Raw genomic sequence first — 27,998 nt, forward strand, 5'->3', positions numbered from 1 at the left:
ATATGTTTTCATAATTCGAGTTGGACTCGAGCCCCGGTATCAATGACCTAACGCTCACGCATCCGGGTGCCACATATCAAGTCATAGAATTATCTGAAAATAGAAATATTTCATATACATTCCTTCGCAGTCGGGCCGCCGTAAAAAGACCACTTTAAAAAGCAACACAGAAACAACACATCCTGGGTACTAGCTCCGTTATTCTAACGTTAATGGTTCACTAACTCCTCTATCTCACGTGTTTTTGACGTATTTTCAAATAAAAAGTAGCTAAACACGTAATATTCGCAACAAAAAAAAAACACTTGTTATGAATTGCTTTGCGATCGCTGCTTTCCGTCAAAGCTAAAATGTCATAGTTGAGAGTGTATAGGAGAATCGTGTCGGACACACTTCGAGTCCAGGATACCTTCTCATAAACGTACCCTGGGTCATACTAATAAATATTCAATGATTTTTTTTTATAAAATACGAATAATTATAGAATTCAATGATATTTTTTTGTAAAATACGAATAGTTATCGGTTACTAGATAGTTGATAAGTATTACTTTATTTTCTGTAAATACTGATTGTTTCACCAATGAATGTCGTTGGTTTTTTTGAGGAACATACAAAGCAATTGTTTTCTATAAAAATAGACTCGAGATAATTATTAAATTCCCCAATTACACCGAGGTAAAGGGTCATCCATTAACGACTTGACAGTTTTGTGTCTCGTTTGAACGAACGTTAGTCAAAATCAACTTTTTCATCATGGTGAAGTACACGAACGAACAACGCTTAATATTTTTTTAAAATTACTATCGACATCCCGAGCCGGTTGCAAATTTCAGAGCGCTTACTCCAATTTTCGACCACAATAATCGTGCCAGCCGGCAGACTGTGGATAGTTTAGTGACCAAATTTGCTGTTGGATGTCCTCGTGGCAACGAGAAGCCGCCCCGAAGGAAGCAACGAAAATGTCGCAGCCCCAAGTAGTGACCAAGTCTTCCAAGTCTCATTGTGGCGTATTTTGCGAAAAGATCTTGGGCTACACAGGAAGCGCCGAAACTTCTCCGATTGGGCTCTGGCAAATCTGAATCTGGCTAAATGGCCAACAGTGGTCAACAAGCAACATATGTGTTATTGGTCAGATGCAAACCCATTTGTGCTTCAAGAAACACCATTGCATCCGCAAAAAAATACAGTTTGGTGTGGTTTTAATGCCGAAGGAGTGATTGGGCCGTATTTTTTGTCGATAAGAACGATCGTCATGATACCGTCAATGTTGAGCGCTATCGCAACATGTTGGAAGACTATTTTTGAGCAGAATTGGAAGATCTTAACATCAATGATATGTGGTTTAAACAAGACGGTGCCACTTGCCACAGCCCTTAATGAAACTATCTATCGGAAATATTGGTAAATATAATAAATGGAATCGAATGGCCGATTCGATCCCTATAATTATCACACCGAACACATTTTCGTATTTTGTAAATCGATAGAATCGAATCGAGTTATTTTTCGAACGTCGGCGAATTGCAAATTTTTAAATATTGCCGAAATGTTTCTCGACAAGCAACAAGCGATTCAAACAGCTCGAAAAATTATTCTGACAGCTTTCACCCGACTGTATTTATTACAACAAAATAGAGCTAACGAGCAAAATTTTGTTAAACTCGAATTACATATCAGAGCTCAATATTCAATTTTGGAATATCTAATTTCTCATTCACTAGTTGCTCTATTCATGACTATATTTCTTGATAGAAATCTGCACAATTAACTCACATTACATATCATAGATTTCATATTGAAATAACAATACTTCATTAAAACTCGCGCTCGCAGTCTTCAAAGGCATAGTTTTCTCAAAAATTTAGTTAAATGGGTCATTTAACAGATGATATGTCTGGAGAAAACATTGTTTAAATTATTCATAGTGACAATTTTTTGCTATACTACAAGTTATGTTGGAACAACTGGATGTGTTAATATTAAATAATTAACAATCTGAATAAAAATGTAAAAACGGATTCTTTAAGGAAGAAGTATCTACCCTTTCAACTATTATGTTTCATTGAGGTTAGATAAGATGATCACGACAAAAGGTGGAAGGATATTCAATGCATTGCGTTTGGAGGTGACACTATCCTAGACCAGCTGGCGGGCACCTTGGAATACCTACGCGGGCGACCGGTAGACCGCGGACTACCGTTTGGCCATCCCTGTAGTTACTAGATCTTGACAGCTTATCAAAACGTACAACAGCGACAAAATAATGATATGAAACCATCTCTATTAATCAATTCCCAAAGAAAATTAAGTGCCAACTACCCTGACCTACACTGTTCTCTTCTCTCTCCCCCAGCTATTAGATATGCTAAAATTCTACGCCCGTTTCGAGATCAACGACGAGACTGGCGATCCTTTGACTGACCACGACATGACCCAGTTGCACTATTCCAAGATCAAAGCCCTGCAGAAGGCGGCCTTCGCCAAGTTCCCAGACCTTCGCATGTTCGCCCTGTCCAACGTGGCCAACGTGGACACGCGGGAATCACTGGAGAAACATTTCGGTGCGCTGGATGGGAAGAGTCTGAAGCAGATCGCCTGCTACCTGAATCTGGTTCCGGAGGAATTGACACCACCGTTCGATTGGCATCGGTTGGATGAGCCGTTCCTGAGGGAGCTGCTGATCTCCAGGCACGAGCGACGTGTCTCTCAGCTGGAATCACTGAACGAGATGCCACTCTATCCGACCGAGGAAATCATCTGGAACGAGAACATTGTTCCCACCGAGTACTACTCGGGAGAGGGCTGTTTGGCTCTACCGAAGTTGAATCTTCAGTTCCTGACACTGCACGACTATTTGCTGAGGAACTTCAATCTCTTCCGGCTGGAGTCAACATGTGAGTATTGATTGTGTATGGAACTGAACCCTTGTAATACTGTTTTTTCCTTCTTACAGATGAAATTCGCCAGGACATCGAGGATGCAGTTAGTCGAATGCTTCCCTGGGAATCGGAAGAGGGAGACGTAGTGTTTGGTGGTTGGGCTAGGATGGCCCTTCCAATCCAATCGTTTGCAGTGGTTGAGGTTTCCAAGCCGCATATTGGCGAGAAGAAACCCTCACGCGTAAGAGCGGATGTTAGCGTAACGCTCAATGTACGGAAGGAGATCCAGGAGGAGTGGGAAAACTTGCGCAAGCATGACGTCTGCTTTTTGATCAATGTGAGACCCACTAAACCCATCGGGACCAAGTATGACTATAAGGAGCACTTTATTCCCCAAGTTGGATTGGTCCACGTGCGAGGGTGCGAGATTGAAGGAATGTTAGATGCTAACGGGAGGGTAATCGAGGATGGAATCGACCAGAAACCCCAGCTTACGGGCGAGCAACGCACCTACCGGGTTTGGCTGGACTCGAACCAATATCGTGTGGATATGGATAGCTTGCAAACGGGAGGGGACGATGTCTATGAGGGTTTCAATATAATCATGAGACGCAAGCCGAAGGAGAACAACTTCAAGGCGGTTTTGGAAACGATAAGGCATCTGATGAACACAGAGTGTGTTGTGCCGCCGTGGCTTCATGACATCTTGCTAGGTTATGGGGATCCTGGTGCAGCGCACTACAACCGAATGTCGGATCAAGCTCGTGTGATGGATTTCAACGACACCTTCCTGGACATTGACCATGTGCGGAACGGGTTCCCCGGATATGAGATGGTGGTAAAAGAAACTGACCCTCAAAAACTTGTTCGTCCTTTTCGTCTAACGTTCGAAGATGTCCCTGAACGTATGGAAAACAGCGACGAGGAGGAAGGTGGTGAAAAGAAGGTCGAGTTGCCGAAAAGAATATTAATTGAACCGTACGTTATACCCAAACGTGGACCTTACAAGTACAACGAACCCAAAAAGTAAGTGAAATAAAAAAATAAAATTTCACGCCAACTCGACTGGTTATTGGCAGACATTGGTCATTAAAGCAACTTTGCATTTTTGAAATCTTCGAAAAAGAATTAGACTAATTTTTGAAAAGGGCCAACAAATTTTCTTTGTTTTTTTACAAAAATTGAACTCAAAAACTATGAAATCTATAGAAAGTTGGTCAAAGGATAAAATGTAGAAAATTGTTTCAATTTTCATAGGAATACCAAAATTTTTTACAGAAAAATTACACAGGATTTTTTTTAATTGAAATTTATTTTCCTTTAAATTTTTTAAATTCTTAAAAATAATTCAATTTCCAACAAGTCATCCATACATCGAAAGATGGGTACTTTGACAAGGAAAATGTTTTTCTAACAACAACTTTTTCACGTTTTTTTTTAATTCTCTATTTTTGAGATTTCCAGTCTCTGGACTGGTTCGTCTTAGCCACGTTTTCTTGGAAAATATTACAATTAATCATATTCTAAGATAGCGATATAGTGTATCCGACAAAGTTTCAGATCTTATTAAAGTATGAACTTTTGTCGGAGACATTAACTTTCTATCTTTTGTAGTTTCTGGAAAACATGGCATTTTTATATGGAGAATCCTGAAAAAATAATGTGTAATTTCTCGCGCTTGACATGTTCTTGACATTTTTCTAAATAGAAAAAAGCTTGCAGTACATGTAAATCGCGATAATTTATGCATCGAAATGTTACGAGTTTAAAATTAATACAGGTCGGACTCGATTATCCGGAGTATTGATTTCGAATCATGAAACAAAACAAATTTTCTTTCGGTAAACGTAAAATAATTATGATTTGCACTTATTTATTGAACGGTTTTATCTAGCTGGACCCGTTCGTATGTTTGTAACTTTGTAACATTGTAACTTTGCAACTTTCTCTGTAGCGCTGTACAACATTAATAGAAATTTAACCCCCTTTCTGTTGACCGATTGATCTGAAATTTGGAACACATCTTCACTTCTGGTGTCATTATAAAACTGCGTATTCCATGATCTTGAAAATACAAGATGGCGGCCGCTACAAAATGGCGGATTACATATTTTCTCAGGACCCCATCAATATGTATATCAAATGAAAGGGCTAGTAGTTATTTATGAAAAATCCAAATACAAGATGGCCGCAGTCCCCAGATAACTAATTATTTTTAAATGGTTTCATTCAGCTTGACTTGTTTGTATGTATGTTTGAATGTTTGTAGGATTGTCCCAGATTAATAGAAAATTGACCCCATTCAAAAAGATCGCCACCACTAAACGGTCGACTATGTATTTTTTACAATCCCATCAATATCGGTTTCAAATGAGATGATTTGACTAATAGAATACAGTACATCATGAAAATATTCCGAAGAAAATTAGGTAAGAAATAAACGTTGGATTTCCGTTATCCACGGTTAGTTGTTTCATCATATACCCCACGATTTTATTGTAGTCTCATCAATGCCCTAGATTAATGAAGGAACGGATGTGATAATTACTAACTGCTATTTGCCTAATTATTGGGCCTGATTCTCAAATACACTTCGAATACACTTCACGGTGGAAACGGAATGAAACGTATCCGCGATGACAACGGTACGGTGTCGACATCTGGATACGAGATTAGTTTCCCACTAAACTAATCATTATAATATCAAATTATCTTCAGATAAAATTTTTGTATGAGATTATTCTATCACATGAAGGAAACAACGTTTTCCACTCACATTGAATATCAGTTTGATACGAAGAAGTTAATTTTCATTAATGATTTTTCATTTGAAAAGTGCTCAGTCTGCCTGAAAACTCATTATTATCTTCGACACTTCACTAACTCGTAAAACGTAGTTCAAGGGCGTGCCGTTTATTTCGTTTCCACCGTGAAGTGTATTCGAGAATCAGGCCCATTTACTAGCTTTTAGTACCGTTTAACTTAAAAAGTTTTTTTTACTTATGTTATTTTCTAGTTCTTAGTAAATTATCTGTGTCATTAGTATACTTCTCTGCAATAAAACCATTCAACTTTTTTTTAAATTTTTATTTCTAACCTAACTTTCTTCGGAATATTTTGATGATGTGCTGTATTCTATTAGTCAAATCATCTCATTTGATACCAATATTGTGGGGATTGCAAAAAATACATAGTCGACAATTTCGTGGCTGCGACCTTTTCGAAATTTATGTTGTTCTTAATGTAGTGTATTCTCCGAGCCAAGCCATTCAGCCATTTTTTAGTGGCGACCAGGTTGATTTTTTCAAGATCATGGAACACGCAGTTTTATAATGACAGTAGAACTAAAGGTATGCTCCAAATTTCAGACCAATCAGTGATCAGTAACGGGGTCAAATTTCAATTAATGTGGGACAACCCTACAAACATTCAAACGTACATACAAACCGGGCAAGCCCATTGAACCTTTAAAAAGCTATTGTTTATTTGGGAACTGCGACCATCTTGGATTTGGATTTTTCATGATCTACTGTGTTCTACCAGTTGAGCACTTGCATTTGATATCCATATTAATGGGGCTTGGAAAATATGGTGCCATTTTGTGGTGGCGGCCATTTTGGATTTGCATTTTTCATAAATAACTGTGTTCTACTAGTCAATCCCTTTCATTTGATATCCGTATTGATTATTCAATATGGAATTATTATACCAAATAATTCGAAATTTTGATAAATACTCCGGATAATCAACCCTAAAATTCCGGATAATCGAGTCCGAATGTATTTTTGTTTTCAATGACATTTTGTTTCAAAAATTTGTTTCACATTTTTTGATGAAAACTTGAATAATTTCCTACATTTCATTCTCTGGCCAACATTTTGTAGATGGTATAGTTTTCCTGGTGAAAGTGTCCATCTTCCGATTTTTTTTTGAGAATTTTAGAAAAATAAGTTTTTGAGAAAAATGAATTCAAATTTTTTCAGTGTAATTTTTCTTCAAAAACATGATGGTATTTTTATATGAAAATTGAAACAATTTCCTTCTTCTTATTCTCTGACCAGTAACTGTAGAACAAATAGTTATTATTTAATAATTCATCAAAGTTTGATGTGTAAATAGCCATCAAATAACACCTCAGAAAAAATATCATGCCCAGCATTATACAAAACTACTAAAATTGTAAATTTTGGATAGAATTATTCTTCAAAGTCTTGCCAGATTAGTCATTACTGATTTGAAACATCCAAAAAAAATTCCATTAGAATTACAATATTTTCGAAATTATCTCTTATTTACACTGAGTGGGGGTGAGAATGGGTCTAGCACAAAATTGAATTCCATGCCAAACCGATATAGTGATTGTCAGGTTTTCATGAAAATTGGTAGTTTTATTCCTCATCGTAAAATATTAGACCCGTATTTTTAATTTTTTTCACCAGGGTGGCCATTTCCATTTTATGGTGGTCCGAAGAATCAACTTTCCCCCTTTTTCCCAATAATGACCTTTTTCAATACTTCATTACTTTTGAACTACTGGACCGATTTAGATGATCGATATATCAAATTAAAGTATTTTTTTTAAACATTACACTTGAAAAAAACAGATTTTGTTTTCGTAATTATTGATTGTAATTGTTTTTCATAACTTACATGGTTTCGGAACTAAGGTCACCTTTTTTTATTTTTTTGACGTGGGACTACGTCTAACCGGAATATATGGAGGGTAAAATGAAAACCTAAACACAGAACATGCAGGAAAATATGAAAGATTTCGAATGCTTATAGCTCGAACATTTCGTACTGGATAGGAGAGATGTTTGAATATTTCTACGTATCTATCGCAACTAACAAAATGTTGTTTTTCATTAGATAAACAATTGAATAACTGTAAAATATTAGGCGTTATCTAAACGCCCTAACTGCATCGTTTTGATTTGCCCGATTTACGGTTTCCCTAACACAGCCATCAAAACCAAGCAGCCTTGGGGAAATCGGCATTGCAAATACATGAAAGTAGGGGGACTTTTGTTCTCATCGAAAAATGTTCCCTAACACAGACTTTAAAACCAAGCAGCGAAATCGGCATTGCAAGCACACGAAAGAGCCTAGAGGCGAGTGAACTGAAAAGTTTAAACCCTCTTAAAGCCAAAAAGAAGAAAAAGAACACACGAAAGTAGGGGGAGCTTTTGTTCCCACCGAAATGTGTTCCCTAATAGAGATTTCTAAACCAAGGTGCCTGGAGAAATCGGTATTTCAAATTCATGCAAGTCGGGGGTATTTTTCTTCCGACTGGAATGTGTTTCCCTAACACAGACTTGAAATCCATGAAGCGTGGGGAAATCGGCATTGCCAATTCATACAAATCGGGGGTATTTTTGTTCCGATTGAAATGTGTTTCCCTAACACAGACTTCAAAACCGAGGTTTCTGGGGAAATCGGCTCTGCAAATAAATGCAAACTGCGAGTACTTTTGTCCTCGTTTGCCTTTGTGCAGAGTGGAATATGTCTGTCCTAACATGATCTTCTAAACTAGAAGCGAATGAACTTCCCAGTTTCAAGCAAATTCGAGATTCGAGAAGTATGTACACTTTTGGGATGTAAACTTCAGAGGGAAATGTAAAATAAAGTAATCGTTTGATAATTTTTTTTTTGTCTTTATTGGAAAGATTTTCAGCCTTAGGCTGGTTCATCAAACGTTTGATAATTCTTCCGTACATATATTTTGTTCTAGTCATCATACCAAACGTAAAAGGTCCGTCATTAAATTTACTTGTAACGAAGAACAATCAATCACAATAAATGAATTGACTTTACACGGCATTTGTTCATTTTTTTCACTCACAGAGCAAATATATTGAACTCAATTGAATTTGGAAACTGTTTCATTCAATCAAGAATTTAATCAATACAAACGAATGATTGCTAAGCTAAGGTAGTTCCACGTCAACCTTGCGGTTATATCATAGATATAACCCACTCATTTTTTTCTTGAAAGCTGAGATTTTCTTACATAAAATTTTTTTTTCTTTTCGAGCTATTTTGCAAATTTAACATGTTTTTAGTTTTCGTTCAATACTCATATGCGACTGGACAACATCTATGCGACTAGAATCCAATTTTTATGCATATGTGGTATTTCATCTGGCTTCATAATGGTATATCGACCATCTGAATCGGCCCGGTAGTCTAAAAATTATGAATTTGAAAAAAAAAGTCATTTTTAGAATAAAGGGAAAATTTTGAAAAATCATCACTCAATAACACAAAATAACGCATCTCTGAATTTTGGATATGTCATCTAAAAAAATCTTAGCTTTCAATAAAAAAACATAAAAAATATAGCGTCCTGAGACAATGTAAACTATAAAAAAATACAACGGATAATTACAAGACCAAAATCCAAAATTTCTGCAAGTATAATATTTTTTAAAAGAGACTAGCTAATTGGCTTAAATTTGATATGTCCGATCGTCTGAATCGGTGCAGTAGTTCAAAAGTTATGAGTTTAAGAAAAAAAAACTGTGGAAAAAATGAGAAAAATGATTTTTTGGGCAACCCTAAAATGGAAATGATCATCATTCGAGAACATTTCTTCGTAATCAGAATTGTGTTTTACTCTAATTTACGATAGTTATACAACGAAAAGTTCGAGAACTATCTTTTGACGTGGGACTACGTCTAACCGGAATATATGGAGGGTAAAATGAAAACCTAAACACAGAACATGCAGGAAAAAATTAAAGATTTCGAATGCTTATAGCTCGAACATTTCGTACTGGATAGGAGAGATGTTTGCATCACTTGATAGGGAATATTTCTACGCATCTATCGCAACTAACAAAATGTTGTTTTTCATTAGATAAACAATTGAATAACTGTAAAATATTAGGCGTTATCTAAACGCCCTAACTGCATCGTTTTGATTGGCCCGATTTACGGTTTCCCTAACACAGCCATCAAAACCAAGCAGCCTTGGGGAAATCGGCATTGCAAATACATGAAAGTAGGGGGACTTTTGTTCTCATCGAAAAATGTTCCCTAACACAGACTTTAAAACCAAGCAGCGAAATCGGCATTGCAAGAACACGAAAGAGCCTAGAGGCGAGTGAACTGAAAAGTTTAAACCCTCTTAAAGCCAAAAAGAAGAAAAAGAACACACGAAAGTAGGGGGAGCTTTTGTTCCCACCGAAATGTGTTCCCTAATAGAGATTTCTAAACCAAGGTGCCTGGAGAAATCGGTATTTCAAATTCATGCAAGTCGGGGGTATTTTTGTTCCGACTGGAATGTGTTTCCCTAACACAGACTTGAAATCCATGAAGCGTGGGGAAATCGGCATTGCGAATTCATACAAATCGGGGGTATTTTTGTTCCTATTGAAATGTGTTTCCCTAACACAGACTTCAAAACCGAGGTTTCTGGGGAAATCGGCTCTGCAAATAAATGCAAACTGCGAGTACTTTTGTCCTCGCTTGCCTTTGTGCAGAGTGGAATATGTCTGTCCTAACATGATCTTCTAAACTTAGGAACCTGGGAAAATCGTGCAGCCACTAGAAGCGAATGAACTTCCCAGTTTCAAGCAAATTCGAGATTCGAGAAGTATGTACACTTTTGGGATGTAAACCTTCAGAGGGAAATGTAAAATAAAATAATCGTTTGATAATTTTTTTTTTGTCTTTATTGGAAAGATTTTCAGCCTTAGGCTGGTTCATCAAACGTTTGATAATTCTTCCATACATATATTTTGTTCTAGTCATCATACCAAACGTAAAAGGTCCGTCATTAAATTTACTTGTAACGAAGAACAATCAATCACAATAAATGAATTGACTTTACACGGCATTTGTTCATTTTTTTCACTCACAGAGCAAATATATTGAACTCAATTGAATTTGGAAACTGTTTTTTTTTCAATCAAGAATTTAATCAATACAAACGAATGATTGCTCAGCTAAGGTAGTTCCACGTGAACCTTGCGGTTATATCATAGATATAACCTACTAATTTTTTTTTGCCCATTTTCATCCCCATCGACGGTGTATATATAAAAAAAATCGTAATGCTGTTCTGGTGTACAACGATTAGTGATCTTTCAAATATTTATTGTCCGTGTTGGAAGAGATGCTATATCTGCAACTGAAATTGCTGTTAATTTTGATGATTCTATTCGAATTCTTCAATATAAAAGGGGAAGAAGTATTTGAGTGAGGTGTAAACTGCCGTTCTACGCCTAGTTGCCCCCTGTTACTTTTTGACGATTTTCACTTTTCTTCATAAAACGTTGTCTTTATGCATAATCTTACGGAAACACACAAAAAAACATATAGTTTGTTCCCAGTTTTTATAAATAACAACATCAAGCTCAGTTGTCTCGTGTTAAGATTCTAGGCATAACAGTCCCACCATGAATTTTCAAACCCATAATCAAGCATGATTGATTCAGTAAGGGGATCTCATCACGGTTCATTAAACAACAGTATAGTGCTTATATAAAAACAGGTGTATTGCTAAATTGAAATGCTTAAAGCTTTTGGTAGACAAATATGCGAGAAAACTTTGATTGCATTTTTCTAAGTTGTTGATTTTGGAACATGGGACAACAATGGCGTAGAACGACAGTAAATTGTTTTCAAAATAATATACACCCAGGTTTTGACGTAGGACTACGTCTAACCGGAAGATATAGGGGGTGAAATGAAAATCTAGGCACTGAACAAGTAGGAAAAATGCAAGATTTGGAACGCTTATAACTCGAGCATTTCTCAATAGATCGCAAAGGTTTTTGCATCAATTGATAGGAAATATATCTACGCATCTATCATAACGAATAACATTTCATTTTTCTTGAGATAAACAATTGAATAATTGTGAAATATCAAGCATTGTCCAAATGCACTATGTGCCCATTTTTGATTGGTCCATTTTGTGCTCCCCAAATCGTACCGACCAAAACGGGCAACCAGAGCAGCAGCGAAATAGAATGAGGCACGATTGGAAAGGAAAAAGAAAAAAAATGAGGGAAACATTGGTCGCAGTCTCACACATGCGTAATTCTCGAGCCAGCCAGTCAGCTTAAAAATCCTCGCTCCGCTGCCGTAACGATCATTCTTTGTGTGGACACCGACTGGACAACATCGTTGCTGGACGAGCTGAACGGCGAGGGATCGAGTGCCTTTCTCAAGGCAAGAGGGCGGAGGTGGTAGCGCTGGAGTAGAGTAGAGTAGAGTTTTCAAAGGGCCTTTCTCAAGGCTAGAGACGAATGAACTGCAAAAGTTTAAAGTCTCTATAATACAAGACCTTCCTTCCTTCCGTAACGATCATTCTCATCCAAACCGTACACCACATCGTTTCGCATCACATCACACCAACAAACCAACACAAGCAGCCATGTCTGGACATGACAAAGGAGGAAAAGTGAAGGGAAAGGCAAAATCCCGCTCGAACAGTGTTGGTCTCCAGTTCCCCGTAGGTGTATCCGCCAATTGCTCCGCAAGGGTAGCTAGGTCGAGCGCGTTAGAACCAGTGCACCAGTCCACCTAGCCGCCGTTATATAGTTTCGGCCGCCGAAGTGATCGAGTTGGCTGGTAAAGCTGCTCGCGACGATAAGAAAAACCGCATTCAGAACAGAACACATTCAGTTCGGTGGACATCAAGTCAACAACAGGCAGTTGCAGCGAGTGGCGAGTGGCAAACGCAATCGCAAAACAGCAGCAGGCAGCAGAGAAAAAAAAAGTTTGTTCTTTATACAAACTGCTTTGGTGGCAAATCCAGAACAAGGCGGCATCGAGGGCATTCGAAATGGTTTTTTTCAAAACCACGAGTACTAAGTTTTCTAAATTGGAACCATTCCATAAAACACGGCGCTTATCAGGGCTATTAAAATTTTCAAAAAAGAGTACAAAATACAGTTTAATGCATACTAAAATATTATCCAAAATAATAATTAAACACAAATTGATTTTTTCATAATTTGTTGCCAGGATATGATGAGTATGAGAATTTGGCAGTTGTGCTGAGCTTATTGATGGTTGGGGACTTTCTCGATTATTCAATTTTCACCAATTAAATTGCTTCCAGATTGAAAGTATAGTAATTTACATTTAGTTCGACATTTAGCTAATTGGACGGACCTGGAATGTGACATATTTAGTTGGACATTTTTGTAAACATAGAGTTGGGGGCCAAATTATGACCCAACATGTTCCAAACTGAATGGGAAGAAATTCTGCAACTGTGAAAGCTGTACCACTGTCATCGCAAATGTTCAATTACAGGTTAAAATCGCCTCCAATGCGACACTGAGTGGTGCTTCGGCATGTCGCATTAAATATAATTTACAGTACAACATGTCCCAAACTGGATGGGAAGAAATTTCCCAACTGTGAATCCTGTGGCGAGTTGCAAACGAAATCGCTAAACAGGTTTATCCGAACAAGATGAGGATATCGAGTGATAACAAAACAATAAACTCTTTAGATTAAAGATGATTTTGTGGTCCTGTAAAGAACCCTTTTTTGGGTTTGCTTACGAATCTTTATTTGGTGCAAGTATCCTTCTTCACCGCTTTGGTACCTTCGGAACAAATCGTAATGAATATATTTTTTTGCCATCGCTGCCTTTTAACGCTCATTCGTTCGTCTCGTTGGACTCGCCCCTTTGGCTGAGTCTGCTGATTTGTCTCTATCCTGTGAGCGTGTACCGCTAAAGTACAAAACGCGCGGACCCGCTGAAAAATATATCATTCTCTTTCAAACCGTAAATCAGTGTGGTTGTATGGCATCGTTTCACATCGCATCGCATAACATCAACAAAGCAACACAAGCAGCAACGTGGACGTGTGGACGTGACAAAGGAGGACAAGTTAAGGGAAAGGCAAAGTCCCACTTGAATCGTGCAGGTTTGCAGTTCCCTGTTGGTCGCATTCACTGACTGCTCCGCAAGGGTAACTATGCCGAACGGATTGGTGCCGGAGCACCAGTATACCAACTAGTTCCAGCGAGTGACAAACGCAATCGCAAAACGGCAGCAGGTAGAAGAAGGAAAAAGTTTGTTTATACAGACTGCTTTGGTGGCAAAACCAGCCACCGTAAAACACGGCGCTTTTCAGGGCCATTGGCCCTTTCAAAGAAGTGTTATTAAAAGTTATTCACGATACCAATGCATTCTAAAGTGACATAATATGACATATAATATGAACTGAATTATTTTGTTTTTGTGATTATTGGTGGTTAGGGTCTTTTAAATTGATCATTCAGTTTTCACAAACCCATATATGGTTTCCGAATTAAAAGTGGCTTCAAATTACAACACATTGTATGCAGGATTGCATTAACGAATTTTCTCAATAGCAAGAACTGCTTTCTTTGGTTGATAACTGATGTTGAAAATTGACTGACGTTACATCTGCATTGTATAGAAAAATAACTAAAGAGCAACATGATGAGCTATGTATTTCCTGCTGCTCTGTTCTTATTTTAAAGGACTTTAATCAGAAGGTCATCCGTCCCTGTATTTACTGTTGGTTTTTCAGAACGCTTATAGCTCGTTTATTTCTCGATAGATCGTAGAGTTCGTCTCCAAAACCTCAGTTCTTTTTCATTTTTATTTACTTTGTTTGCAGAGACTACAAATCTTACAATTCATTCGTCTCCGAAACCACAGTTTAAGATACGGTAATGTGCTCAATAGTTAAATATATGATAGTGAATGAGCTGATAACCACCTATGCATTCCCTATCACAGCCATCATTTTGATTGTACGATATGTGTATACGCCAAAAGATGCCCGGCGTTGAACATTTAATAAGGACAAAGCCTTCAGAAAAAACAATATATTTAAAATATATATTTAGAAAAAGCTGTCCCCTTTGTATAGTCCTACGTCACTCCGGTTATGTCCCCGACATTACCCACCCGTCTTTTTTACGCGGTTTTCTGCGCGATTTTTGTACGAGGTTTTTTACGCGGATTTTCCAATTAACGTGGTTTTTTTACGTGGATTTTCCAATTAACGTGGTTTTTTACGTGGATTTTCCAATTAGCGCAGTTTTTTTACGAGGTACGTATCCCCGCGTAAAAAAGACCAGTGCAATACCACATCTCCCCCTCAGCTCACATTTTTCTCTCATGTTCCCTCAGAGCATATTACGGTAATTAGTGCTTGTAACGAAGTTTAGCGCTTAGTGCCGCACCTTATCACGATTCTTACGTGGATTTTATGTGTTGGGTAACGAGGAGCTCACCGGGCGGTACAACGGGACGGGGTTTTCATGGGCAGCGATTCGTGAATGTCTTTCCCTGTCTACTTAGCTCTGAACGGTCCAACAGTGGAACTACACGTGCATCGGCAGAAGAATGTACAATTTACTAGGGAATCTTCTAGCAACAGCAGATGACCTCATTCGTGAAGAAAACCAAACTATAGCTACCAGTAACCAACGAAATTGCAGGAAAAAACTAGGGGTTTTCGGAAGCGAGCAACACTTTGCTTTTTACTTCCGTTATACATAAGGATAGTCCCATTTGATATCTATCATTAGGTGACATGGTTTTTTACGCGGATTTTTCAATTAAGCATTTTTTTTACGCGGATTTTCGAATTAACACGGTTTTTTTACGCGGATTTTCCAATTAACTCTGTTTTTTTGCGAGGTACGTATCCCCCGCGTAAAAAAAAACCTTGGTGTAGAGACTTGTGCCCAAGCCTGCATGGTTGACGCCGGACAACAAAATTATTTTATTCAATTCGCTTGTTTGTCACTTAGGCTGGAAGATCGGTCCAATTTTCAACTACTATCTGAGCATCTGAGCCCGATTCAACGCGTTGACAAAAGGTTTTTTTGTCGCAATCACTGACCAGTTGTTTTCGATAAAGATTTTTTTCGATCCTCTGAAATGATTTTGCTCTTGAACTTTGTATCGAGCAAAACCGATGTGTGTGACATCAGAAAAACTACTGACTGCTTGCTAGTTGGAGCGAGAATGAGTATCAGGAATCACGAATGGCTTATTTATACCAATTAAGTTATATACGGACGGAGTTAATTTGCAATATCTCCTTTCATCAGTCTCCGTATGAACGAACGCTGCATTTGCAATTAGAGTGAGCGCTTTACGGACGTTATTCGCAGTGGTAAATAAAAATTATACCGCACGACTCCACTCGTTCCTCGATATAGATAGCACAGACAGGTAAGCACCGAAATTCATAGAACAAATGTGTGAGAGAATGGGTATGCTTCCATTTTTTGTTAATTTAATTCATCTATGAATTAGGGAATCGTAATGCATAACATATCAAACAATTCTCACAGAATTTCCAATTCGATTGGTATGCAAATCGTTGTCCGTTCATCCATCAACATCCGTTGACAGCAATAATAATTATTAACGCTGAAACTATTCCTTAAAAATTTGAAATGTTTTTTTTTTTGATCCGGCACCCTTACTGAGGAACGTAATCTTGTCGTAGAACTAGTTAATGCAGATGAAAAACTGGAGGTTAAATTTCTTAAAACTGTGTAAATTTTTCATATTGAAGTCCATTCCGGAGTGGCATCAAGAAGAAAATCCAGTTTATATAGATTACAGGAATAATAATTAGTGAGATAAAACGGTGGAACAAATAAACCGTCCCAGTCACAAATCGTTGTGGGCAGAAATTTTAAGAAAAGGAAAAGAAATTTCTAGACAGCAAAAATTAGTGAAGCTTATCGATTATATCTATTTTGTATTTGCCTGGTAGTATCGGCATCAGTCGGAATGATTTTTCTACGATGATCAATACTTGGACAACTGAAAAGTCATGGTAAAAATGCTATGTTAATTGTCAACCAGAACTTTGATTTGAAATTTAACAAATTTTATGCAGCGATATCTAAGAATGTTTGATTGATTGGATTTATTCTCGGTTTTATTCACTCAAAAAAATTCTTAAAAAAATATGAAATAATTAATTTTAATTTTTTTTTTTTGGTTTACGTGTCTTGTTTTTATTCCTGAACTATTTGGTCAGCCTACCTATACAAAAAGAAATTCAATTTTCTTTCGAAGACATCAAGCATGCAAAGTTGCTTAAATGACCAATGTCTTCACATCAACAACGTTTTACTGCTATCTGAAATGGTGCTGCCAATTCCTAAGGGGAGTTGGCATGAAATCCGTCTAAAACAAACTAGAACAGAAATTACTCACAACGCTTGTCCATTTCAGGAACACAATTCGTTTCACTCCAACGCAAGTTGAGGCCATAAAAGCAGGCATGCAGCCAGGGCTCACGCTGGTGGTGGGTCCTCCCGGTACCGGTAAGACCGACGTTGCCGTACAAATTATCTCCAATCTCTATCACAACCACCCTCAGCAACGCACCCTGATTGTCACCCATTCCAATCAGGCGTTGAATCAGCTGTTCGAAAAAATTATGGCACTTGATATAGACGAACGGCACTTGCTACGTTTGGGTCATGGCGAGGAATCGCTGGAGACAGAGAAGGATTACAGCCGCTATGGAAGAGTCAACTACGTTCTGTCCAAGCGCATTGATTTGCTAGGACAAGTTCAACGGCTGCAGGATTCTCTCGGGGTTGTTGGAGATGTTGCGTACACCTGTGAAACAGCGGGTCACTTTTACTTATACCAGATCATAGCTCGCTGGGAGAAGTTTTTGAACGATTTCGAGAGCAGCAAAGAATACAAAAATGCGGCCGCTTTCGAGGAAGAATTTCCATTCACAAAGTTCTTCAACGATGCGCCCCAGCCGCTGTTCCACGGAAGCACCTACGAGGAGAACATGGATGTGGCACACAGCTGTTATCGCTATATTTCGCATATTTTCACAGAACTGGAAGAATTTCGAGCGTTTGAGCTGCTGCGGAGTGGCTTGGATCGCTCGAAATATTTGCTGGTAAAGGAAGCCAAGGTAATCGCTATGACCTGCACTCACGCTGCCCTGAAGCGTAAGGAACTGGTCAACATGGGTTTCAAGTATGACAACATTCTAATGGAAGAGTCGGCACAAATTCTAGAAATCGAAACTTTTATTCCACTCTTGCTTCAAAACCCAATGGATGGTTACAACCGTCTCAAGCGCTGGATTATGATTGGAGACCATCATCAGTTGCCTCCCGTTATCAAAAACATGGCATTCCAAAAGTATTCCAACATGGAGCAATCCCTTTTCACCCGGTTGGTTCGCCTGGGCGTCCCAACGATCGATCTGGATGGACAAGGTCGTGCGCGGTCCGGAATTTGCGAACTGTACAAGTGGCGCTACACTAAGCTGGGAGATCTGGACCACATCAACCAATGGGCGGAATATATTAACAGCAATCCAGGTTTTGTTTACGACTATCAGCTTATCAACGTGGAAGATTTCAACGGTGTTGGTGAATCGGAACCGAACCCTTACTTCTATCAGAACCTAGCCGAAGCGGAGTACATCGTGGCGCTTTTTATGTACATGCGTCTTCTCGGTTATCCGGCGGAGAAAATTTCCATCCTCACAACATACAATGGCCAGAAACATCTAATTCGAGACGTCATCGAGGCACGATGCGCCGACAATTCGCTCATTGGCAGACCGCACAAGGTCACAACCGTGGACAAGTACCAGGGTCAGCAGAACGATTATATTCTACTGTCGCTGGTGCGTACCAAAACTATTGGCCACATCCGGGATGTCCGTCGTTTGGTTGTGGCCATGAGTCGTGCCCGCCTCGGCTTGTACATCTTCGGTCGTGTATCACTATTTAAGAATTGCGTCGAGCTTCAGCCAGCGTTCAAGTTGTTAACGAAGCGTCCTCTGCAACTTCACCTGAGTTCCGACGAGACCTATCCCAGCGCAAGAAAACTCGGGGAAGGTGCAAGTCAGAAACCAGAGATAATCAAGGATATGCAAGAAATGGCCCAGTTTGTTTACAACTATTACATGAAAAAGGTCAATGTTATTAGAACAGAGATGGTAAGAAATGAATCGAACAGAAATACGTGAAGCTTGCGTTCTATATCTTTTTTTTGTTACAGGAAAAAATGAAGGAATTATATGAGCAGCACAAGAAAACCCAGGAAGCCAATAAACCTATTCCGGAAGAGATTGAAACCGAGCCGGCTGAGAAGCAGACGAGTGGGCAAGGAAAACCTGAGGAGTTTGCACCGACTCTGATTCGTAATGAGATCGATTTTGATGAACAGCTGGAAGTTGGCAAACGAGGTAAGAAACGAGTCGCTCAGAAGCCTATCGATCAGCAGGAGAACGTATCAGAAACAGGAGATGTGGTCGAAGGAACCGAGGGGGACAAACAAGGCGACGGAGAGAATATAGATGAAAGCATGAAATCAACAGAAGAAAATGATGCAGCAAAAGAAAAGAATACACCCGAGATCAAGGACAGAATTGATGAAACAAACGTTCCCGAGGGAGAGAAAGCAGCCGAAGAGGAGAAAACAACAGAGGAAGGAAAGCAAGTAGAGCAAGGAGAGAAAATGGAGACAGGAAGCACCGAATGAGGAAGCCACATTTTGGCAGATCAACCGATCGAGATTGGTTTGGACTTGAAATATTTTTATCCCATGTATTAATAAACGTATTATTCAATTCATCATGTTCAGCTTGAACCTACGGCAATTAGATTTGCTTTTTAAGAACAACAAAGAATTTTCTTGTGAATTCTTTTGGATAAAGATTCAGTAACTGACTTCAAAACATAACACTACGATTTACGATTGCTGAAACTGTGTTCGAACGATGCTCGGTCTGTGCCATTTTTACTTTAGTGTGAACCAGACTAGCAAGCTCTTTCATTCCAGCACATACATTATTTAGAAGTTCTTATAATGCAGCTTAAGAAAAAAAGTGTGTTTCAGTTAGAATTTGGTCGCTTATTTTTATTCACTTCAGCGCCCCTAGTTGTCACATCGAGAAACTAACGACAGTGTTTTGATCCGGGTGATTTATTTATTCAGTAGTACATAATTCGTCAAGATTGAAGGATACATCCAAAAGTTACCGACGAGAGAAAGCGAAAGGCGAAAAAAATCGCACAATCACATTGAGAACCCGACGTGGTCGGGAGGAAAGATTGCAAAATTCCTCAAATTTCTAAAATCGACTGTAAATACCGTACTAAAACGTTACCGGGAGACGTCGAAAACCGATGAAAACTCGAAGAAAGTGAAAGAAGTGGTGCTTGAAAATCGTCATACCAGCTTAAGAGAGATGTCTAGTGAATTTGGCATTGCATATGGAACGGCACAGCATATTGTTTTGGGTCGTTCCGAGGGACCTGAATTTCGTGCAAAAACAGACAGTTGCTGAAGAGATGATTTCTCAAGCCCAAAGTGATCCAACTCTCCTGAAACGGATAATTACGGTCGATGAGACATGGGTGTATGAATTTGACATAGAAACAAAACAAGAATCGTCCGAGTAGCGCTTCGAAGACGAAAAACCGCGTTAAACCCACTCAAAAGTGAAGGTGATGCTGACTGTTTTCTTCGATTGTCAACGCGTGGTGCACTATGAGTACCTTCCACCGGGCTAGACAGTCAAAGAGAATATTATTTATCCGTTTTGGAGCGATTGAGAGATGCTATACGTCGCCAACGACCAGAAATGTGGGCCGACAATTCTTGGATTTTGCATGATGATAACGCGCCATCGCACCGAGCCAGAATTGTACTGAATTATTCGACCAAACATCAAGTAAAAACCACCGAGTAAACACCGTATTCACCTGATGGCCCCGTGCGACTTTTTTTTTGTTTCCCTAGATGAAGTTGCCACGTCGTGGAAAAAGATTTCACTCGATCGACGAGATCAAAGAGAATGTGACGAGGGAACTAAAAACCATTCCTTTCGTTGGCCTACCAGGGATGCATGGAGGACTGGGTCAAGCGTTGACACATGTGTGTTGCTTCAGATGAATCGTATTTTGAAAGAGATAAAATAAGTTTGCCCGAAATTTAACTCTATTTTGTTTTATTTAAAAAATCCCGGTACTTTCTGATCACAGGGTACATAAAAATGGACAATATATAATAAACAAATTTGACCTTGTAAAGCGTAGGGTAGGTTCAAATTTGTTTACGCAGATGAATTTGCCCGTAAGTTGATGATTTGGCAAGGGTTCTGTAGTAGTGGAACGACGACAATGGTTGTCATCACTGGGGCAACAATTACAAGAAGGAGTGTCTTCAGAACAAGGTTTTGCCATTCATTCTATCACAAAATGGTCCAGTGAAGTTCTGGCCTGACTTGACAAGCTGTCGTTACAGCCGGGATGGCATCAAGTGGATAAGGAGAACAAAATTGATTTCATTGAAAAAAAAAATAGTGGGTTATATCTATGATATAACCGCAAGGTTCACGTGGAACTACCTTAGCTTAGCAATCATTCGTTTGTATTGATTAAATTCTTGATTGAATGAAACAGTTTCCAAATTCAATTGAGTTCAATATATTTGCTCTGTGAGTGAAAAAAATGAACAAATGCCGTGTAAAGTCAATTCATTTATTGTGATTGATTGTTCTTCGTTACAAGTAAATTTAATGACGGACCTTTTACGTTTGGTATGATGTAGTCATGTAGAACAAAATATATGTACGGAAGAATTATCAAACGTTTGATGAACCAGCCTAAGGCTGAAAATCTTTCCAATAAAGACAAAAAAAAATTATCAAACGATTATTTTATTTTACATTTCCCTCTGAAGTTTACATCCCAAAAGTGTACATACTTCTCGAATCTCGAATTTGCTTGAAACTGGGAAGTTCATTCGCTTCTAGTGTCTGCACGATTTTCCCAGGTTCCTAAGTTTAGAAGATCATGTTAGGACAGACATATTCCACTCTGCACAAAGGCAAGCGAGGACAAAAGTACTCGCAGTTTGCATTTATTTGCAGAGCCGATTTCCCCAGAAACCTCGGTTTTGAAGTCTGTGTTAGGGAAACACATTTCAATCGGAAGGGAAGGAAGGTATTGAATTAGAGAGACTTTAAACTCTGAGAGTTCATTCGTCTCTTCTTCAATCGGAACAAAAATACCCCCGATTTGTATGAATTTGCAATGCCGATTTTCCCTAGGCTGCTTGGTTTTGATGGCTGTGTTAGGGAAACCGTAAATCGGGCCAATCAAATCGATGCAGTTAGGGCGTTTAGATAACGCCTAATATTTTACAGTTATTCAATTGTTTATCTAATGAAAAACAACATTTTGTTAGTTGCGATAGATGCGTAGAAATATTCCCTATCAAGTGATGCAAACATCTCTCCTATCCAGTACGAAATGTTCGAGCTATAAGCATTCGAAATCTTTCATTTTTTCTTGCATGTTCTGTGTTTAGGTTTTCATTTTACCCTCCATATATTCCGGTTAGACGTAGTCCCACGTCAAAAACCTATCAATCCACCAAATTGTTCGGATTTTCGAGAGATATTGGACAATATCTAAAGCAAATTGAAGAAATGTGGCAGAATCATCAAAAATACAATTCAAATGCACCACTTTTCCAAAAAGATAGCAAAAACAGTTACCAGCAGTACTGTGCAGAAAATGATGGGTGGTATCACACGAAAAGTTCGAAAATTCATCCGAACAGATGTCGAATAGTTTTCATGTTTTTTAACCTTAAAGTTGATAAAAATAACATTCTTCCCTTTTTCGTACGTTATTTCTATGCTGAGAAATGTCCTACTTTATGCGACCAAATTCTAACTGAAACAGGCTTTAACTGTAAAACATCGTCCGGCCATTCGCGGCCTATTTCGGCGCCCCTCCGCCCCTCTGTATTGGCTCCATGCATCTGTTTTGCATTGCATGGAGAGGCGCACAGGTATGCGTAGCGAATAATCAAAAGGGTATTGGTGTAATGTGGTGTTGGGTGTTTCAATTTTGCGAAAATCAGAAAGGTTATTGGTTTTATTAATGTACGGACAGAAGCAACTACTCATGATGGGTGTTTTTTCCTCAATTGAAAGATGGAATATGGTAATTGGGAAATATAATTGTAGGAAAAAATGCTATTCAAAATTCCTGGCGCCTCAAAGGGCAAGCGCCTCCGGCAAATGCCGGGTTTGACGAACGCACACTACGCCACTGGTGCAGAGTGAAGCCCTACAATTATCTGTTCTCCAAACCAAATAAAGACCGTATCATGAATTATGGGTATACTTAAGGCCGAGGACATAATTAACACTATGAGATGCGGATTTCAATGAGGCGAAACTGTTTGTGGAACGTTTTGTAACAAGCATCGATTTTATGATATACACTATCGTAAAATCGATCTATTCGAAATCATATAGGCATATCAGGTCAGGATACAGACTAAAGCGAAGGCAGCAAACACATCTCATTCGGGAAAAAAGCGCCGCCTGGAAGAGAAAGAGTGTGAGGAGATGGAGCTGCTTTATCGTTCTCGAGAATCGTGGAAGTTATTCATGAAACTAAACGCCTCGAACAAAGGCTGTGTGTCGCGGGCTGAAATCTGCAGGAACAAAGAAGGAGGCATCTTGACAAACAAACGCGAGATGATCGAAAGGTGAAGGCAGCACTACTATGAACACCTTAACAGCGCGCAGACAGGAGACCAAGACGGCGTTGAGGAGGACTACACCGGTGCAGTGGCCCGGGAAAACTTGTAGAGTGTATGCAGCGATTGATAGTCAGGATCTGGGACACAGAACTGCTACCAGAGGAGTGGAAGGACGGGGTTATCTGCCTCATCTATAAAAAGGTGACAAACTAGATTGCGGGAACTACCGTGCAATCACGACTCCGAATGGTGCCTACAATATTCTGTCTCAGATCCTCTTTCGTCGTCTATCGCCAATAGTAGGTAGATTTGTGGTAAGTTATCAGGCCAGATTTATGCCTGGTTTCTCGACGACGAAACAGATTTTCACGCTGTGCCGCGTGCACAGGTCCCTACGCACCACATCTTCGTCGATTTCAAGGTCGCATATGATACAATCGACCGACGACAACTATAGAGAATTATGGACGAGTACGGCTTTCCCTGAAAACTGACAAGACTGATCCAGGCGACGTATGCGATGCAATGTGGGGATCTCAGGGCGATCTGTTGAAATTGTTTGAGACTCACAAGGGACTTCGAAAAGGCGATGGACTCTCTTGACTATTCTTAAACATGGTGCTGGAGGGTATTATGCAGAGAGTGGGCCTCAACATGCGAGCCCGATTTTCACCGGCAGTTCTTCGGCTTTGCCGATGACGTGAATATAATCGGAAGAACACATGCGACGGCAGCGGACTTGTATACCCGACTGAATCTCGAGGCAGGGCTGATTGGGCTTGGGATCAATGCGTCTGAGACTAAACACAAGCAGGAGAGACTGATCGACGGTGACGAGCTCGAGGTGGTGAAGGAATTTGTCTACCTTAGCTCGTTGATAACAACTGACAACAACAACAGTCGTGACATTCGAAGACGCGTAGTCAATGTAAGTCGTGCCTACTATAGGCTCCGCCTGGAATTCGACTAGAATGTATTCACATTTTGTAAAACATCCGAAAACAAACCGTATATATTTTTATTTAATTATTTTTTGTAACTGTCAGTCCCACTCAGTCAGCGCTTCCCCATCAAAAAGCTCAACGTCGGCCCCCAGGGACCGACGCTGGGCTCAACGTGTTGAACAGTAAAACAATTATTGAGCAAGGTCAACTCCAAAATCCATCATTGCTGGAGTGGTGTGAGAACACCACACTGCACACTACACAAGTTTACACGGATACCCCTACATCCTCCAAAGCGCAAACCAAGTAACGAAGTAGAATAGATGATGGACAAAAGAGAAATGTTCACGAATGCTGCGCAATCCGGCGGTTCTTTCACCCCGTGGAGAGTCAATGATCCTAGAATTTCTGTGTATCATAGAATTCACACAAAATCTAGGTCAACGGGTCAAACATCAACTCATCGCATGGTTCAACGAAACTACAGTTTCTAACGGCACACGCGCGAAGCACATGCTTTTGCAGTTCTCCAACAACCTGTTGATATTGGCAAAATAAATCAAGCTCTGGTAAACATAACCTAACACGAATCCTAGCAACCAGCTGGCAGCTAAGGTAACCAGAGCGATGATTCAAATTCGTCTATTTATTTTGCTTGCTGGCTCAAGCTGTGAAAAAATTGTCTACTATTAGTTTTTCCATACTGAATATAGAAAAAAAACTATGGCTGAACGGAATATTGAGTTACAGACAACACTTGTCCGGTACAACAATCCAGTGCTGGTGGTAAAACATACCGAGAAGAAAGAAACTCCACCGGATGTCGCACGAGAGCAAACAGGCCGTCCCGGTTCCGGCGGTGCGGTGGTCGTGGAAAGTCCACGCGAAACCGAAGAAATTTTAAATTGTATTTTACCACCAAAAACATGGGAAGAGGATGGTCAGCTATGGACACAAACCGTGTCCAGCACGCCAGCTACCCGGCAGGATGTTATCAATCTTCAGGAGATGCTCGATACAAGACTTCAACAGACGCAGGCTCGTGAAACCGGCATCTGCCCGGTGAGAAGAGAACTATACACGCAATGTTTCGATGAATTGATACGACAGGTGACCATCAATTGCACCGAGCGAGGACTGCTGCTGCTGAGAGTGCGAGACGAAATTGCGATGTCCATGGAAGCATACGAAACACTCTACTGCAGTTCGGTGTCCTTTGGCATTCGGAAGGCTCTTCAGGCACAGGAAGGCAAGGAGAAGCTGCAGGAACGGATTCAACTGCTGGAGAAGGATAAGGAGACGCTCGAAGGCTCGATCAGTGATATGAAGATTAAGGCCGATCAGGCGGAGAGAAGAAACGCTGAGTTAAGGGCGTCTGAGGAGAAGAAACACGCAGAGGAGATAGCCTTTTTGAAGAAAACAAATTCGCAGCTGAAGGTATACCTTTTTGACAAGTATGTGTCAATCATTTTAAACATTCTAATATTTATTTCAGGCTCAATTGGAAGGAATTATCGCACCGAAGAAATAAGCATTAGGCAACAGTATTAGCTAATTAGAAGTTTTTAGCAGTTTAAAAATCTCACTTTTATTTTATAACCGGGAGGAAATGCAATAGCTTACTAACAATTTTACTTCGGAACAATTATTACACTGTGAAACATTTTTCCGAATCACCCTTTCGCTCTCCAATTCAAAGACTATCTTTATGCAACAGCTCTGCGGAAAGACTAACATTTTTCAATAATCTCCGGAACAGCCTTGAATAGGTCGGCAACCAAACCGTGATCAGCTACCTGGAAAATAGGTGCCTCAGGATCCTTATTAATGGCGACAATCGTCTTCGAGTCCTTCATACCAGCCAAATGCTGGATAGCGCCGGAAATACCAACCGCAACGTACAACTCAGGGGCGACGATTTTTCCCGTTTGTCCAATCTGCAAATCGTTTGGAACGAATCCAGCATCAACAGCCGCACGGGACGCTCCAACCGCTGCGCCCCATTTATCGGCCAGATCGTACAACATCTTGAAGTTGTCACCGGATTTCATTCCACGCCCACCTGAGATGACAACTTTGGCCGCCGTCAACGATGGTCGATCGGATTTGGTCAGCTCCTGGCTGATGAATTCGGTCGAATTTGACTTATAATCACCCTCTGGAGCCTTTTCAACGGATCCACTTCCAGTAGCTCCTGCTGCTTCGAAATTCGTACCACGAATTGTGATAACCTTCACCGGATCTTTTGATTTCACGGTCTGAATTGCGTTACCTGATGAATGTAATGAATTATCACAATGCATTATAATTGGCATGGTCCATCCCTACAACTCACCAGCATAAATCGTCCTCACGAAAGTATCCGCCGATTTGATGTCGATGATTTCGGAAACCGGTGATACATCCAGCTTAGCGGCGACCCTCGGCAACACGGCCTTACCGAATGCGGATGCTCCAGCAACTATGTGAGTAAATTTTAGCTGGTTTTGGGTGGCCAGCACCAGTGGAGTAACCGCCTCCGCGAGGAGACCCTTGAAGGCATCACTCTCCGCCACAAGCACTTTCCCTACTCCGTCCAGCTTGGCTGCCGCTTCCGCGATGCTGCCCACTTTAGAACCAGCCACCAAAACGGTTACATCTCCGCCCAATTTCTTGGCCGCGGTGACCGCATTCGCCGTAATTGGGTTTAAGGCCTCGTTATTGTGCTCCGCTAGAACGAGCGTACTTTGGAACCGACGCAGCTGTAAGTTTTGAAACAAACACTTATGTAATCTCACATAAATAAACGTGCACTGATAACATAAATTAATGTGCACTGATCATTTGGTGCCTGTAAATATGGTTTTGTTTCCAAAATTTGCATGATTAAGGACCCATTAGGGCTTCTAGTAGCCACTTACTTGAGCGGCACGGGCAATTGTCGATGTAGATCTAGCAAACATCTTCGAAAATGAATGAATTAATAAAACTTAATCGAATGAAACGAAAACAATTTATAGTGCCAGTCGCGATTGCTGCCAGCTAAATGAATCAACAAAAGTGGACGAACAAAACGACACACCGCACTTTGCTCTCCAAATACGAATCAACAAGTTGAACACATCAGTGGGGCATGAGTGCCAGGAAATTTTTAATTTCATATTGTAAAATTTTAATTTTAAAATTTGACTAAAAAAATTAAAATTTTACTGGAAGGAATTAATGCACACTGCCCATTTTGGGAAGAACGAGGAACATTCGACGATTTTAATAATTTATTTATGAATTTATGAATATTTTTCTTATTTCTGATTAACCAATTATGATACTGCAGTTCTGGCAACAATGCGTATTAAAATAATTAAGGTAGTGGGTGAGCATCTGGGACAATATAGTGGTAAGGAACTGTTGTAAGGTTCTATACAAATATTGTGACCGAGAAGGGATGCTAGGGTTTTTTTCTCTAAATATTTCTTGAATCCGACGAAATAGATTTTGTGTAATTGAACAAAAACATTTACTCAAATATTGAAACACAATTAGAAGACAGGTGGTAAAGACGAACACGTTAAGTAAAAATTGATTCGTGAATTCAAAAAATATATAGCTATCTCACCACGAATCGATATTCTAAGTTTCCTTTTTATAATAAAAAAAGCAGAAATTT

The 27,998-nt window shown here is 39.6% G+C and overlaps 3 protein-coding genes across 3 annotated transcripts in view; 2 read left to right on the top strand and 1 right to left on the bottom strand.

Annotated features, from left to right (window-relative positions):
- LOC129768307 (RNA helicase aquarius) overlaps window positions 1–19,479 on the top strand; it is a 220,974-nt gene extending 201,495 nt beyond the window's left edge. The window contains exons 3-6 of the mRNA XM_055769900.1: window positions 2,356–2,896; window positions 2,956–3,907; window positions 17,091–18,837; window positions 18,900–19,479. Coding sequence (XP_055625875.1) covers window positions 2,356–2,896; window positions 2,956–3,907; window positions 17,091–18,837; window positions 18,900–19,382 — 3,723 coding nt within the window. The 3' untranslated portion in view covers window positions 19,383–19,479. The remainder of the gene's footprint in view (window positions 1–2,355; window positions 2,897–2,955; window positions 3,908–17,090; window positions 18,838–18,899) is intronic.
- Window positions 19,480–24,395: 4,916 nt separating this feature from the next.
- LOC129772231 (putative inner dynein arm light chain, axonemal) lies at window positions 24,396–27,405 on the top strand. The gene is made up of 2 exons (XM_055776194.1): window positions 24,396–25,789; window positions 25,848–27,405. Exons 1-2 carry the CDS (start codon window positions 25,076–25,078, stop codon window positions 25,881–25,883), a joined length of 750 nt encoding a protein of 249 aa, XP_055632169.1. The 5' UTR covers window positions 24,396–25,075; the 3' UTR covers window positions 25,884–27,405.
- LOC129772215 (electron transfer flavoprotein subunit alpha, mitochondrial) lies at window positions 25,915–27,443 on the bottom strand. Its single transcript, XM_055776191.1, has 3 exons — window positions 27,253–27,443; window positions 26,688–27,093; window positions 25,915–26,624 (listed from the first exon to the last, which is right to left on the bottom strand). The coding sequence occupies exons 1-3, from the start codon at window positions 27,292–27,294 to the stop codon at window positions 26,083–26,085; spliced, it is 990 nt and encodes a 329-aa protein (XP_055632166.1). The 5' UTR covers window positions 27,295–27,443; the 3' UTR covers window positions 25,915–26,082.
- Window positions 27,444–27,998: the final 555 nt, after the last annotated feature.

This window comes from Toxorhynchites rutilus, chromosome 1 (assembly GCF_029784135.1).
Source record: "Toxorhynchites rutilus septentrionalis strain SRP chromosome 1, ASM2978413v1, whole genome shotgun sequence".
Lineage (NCBI taxonomy): Eukaryota > Metazoa > Arthropoda > Insecta > Diptera > Culicidae > Toxorhynchites > Toxorhynchites rutilus.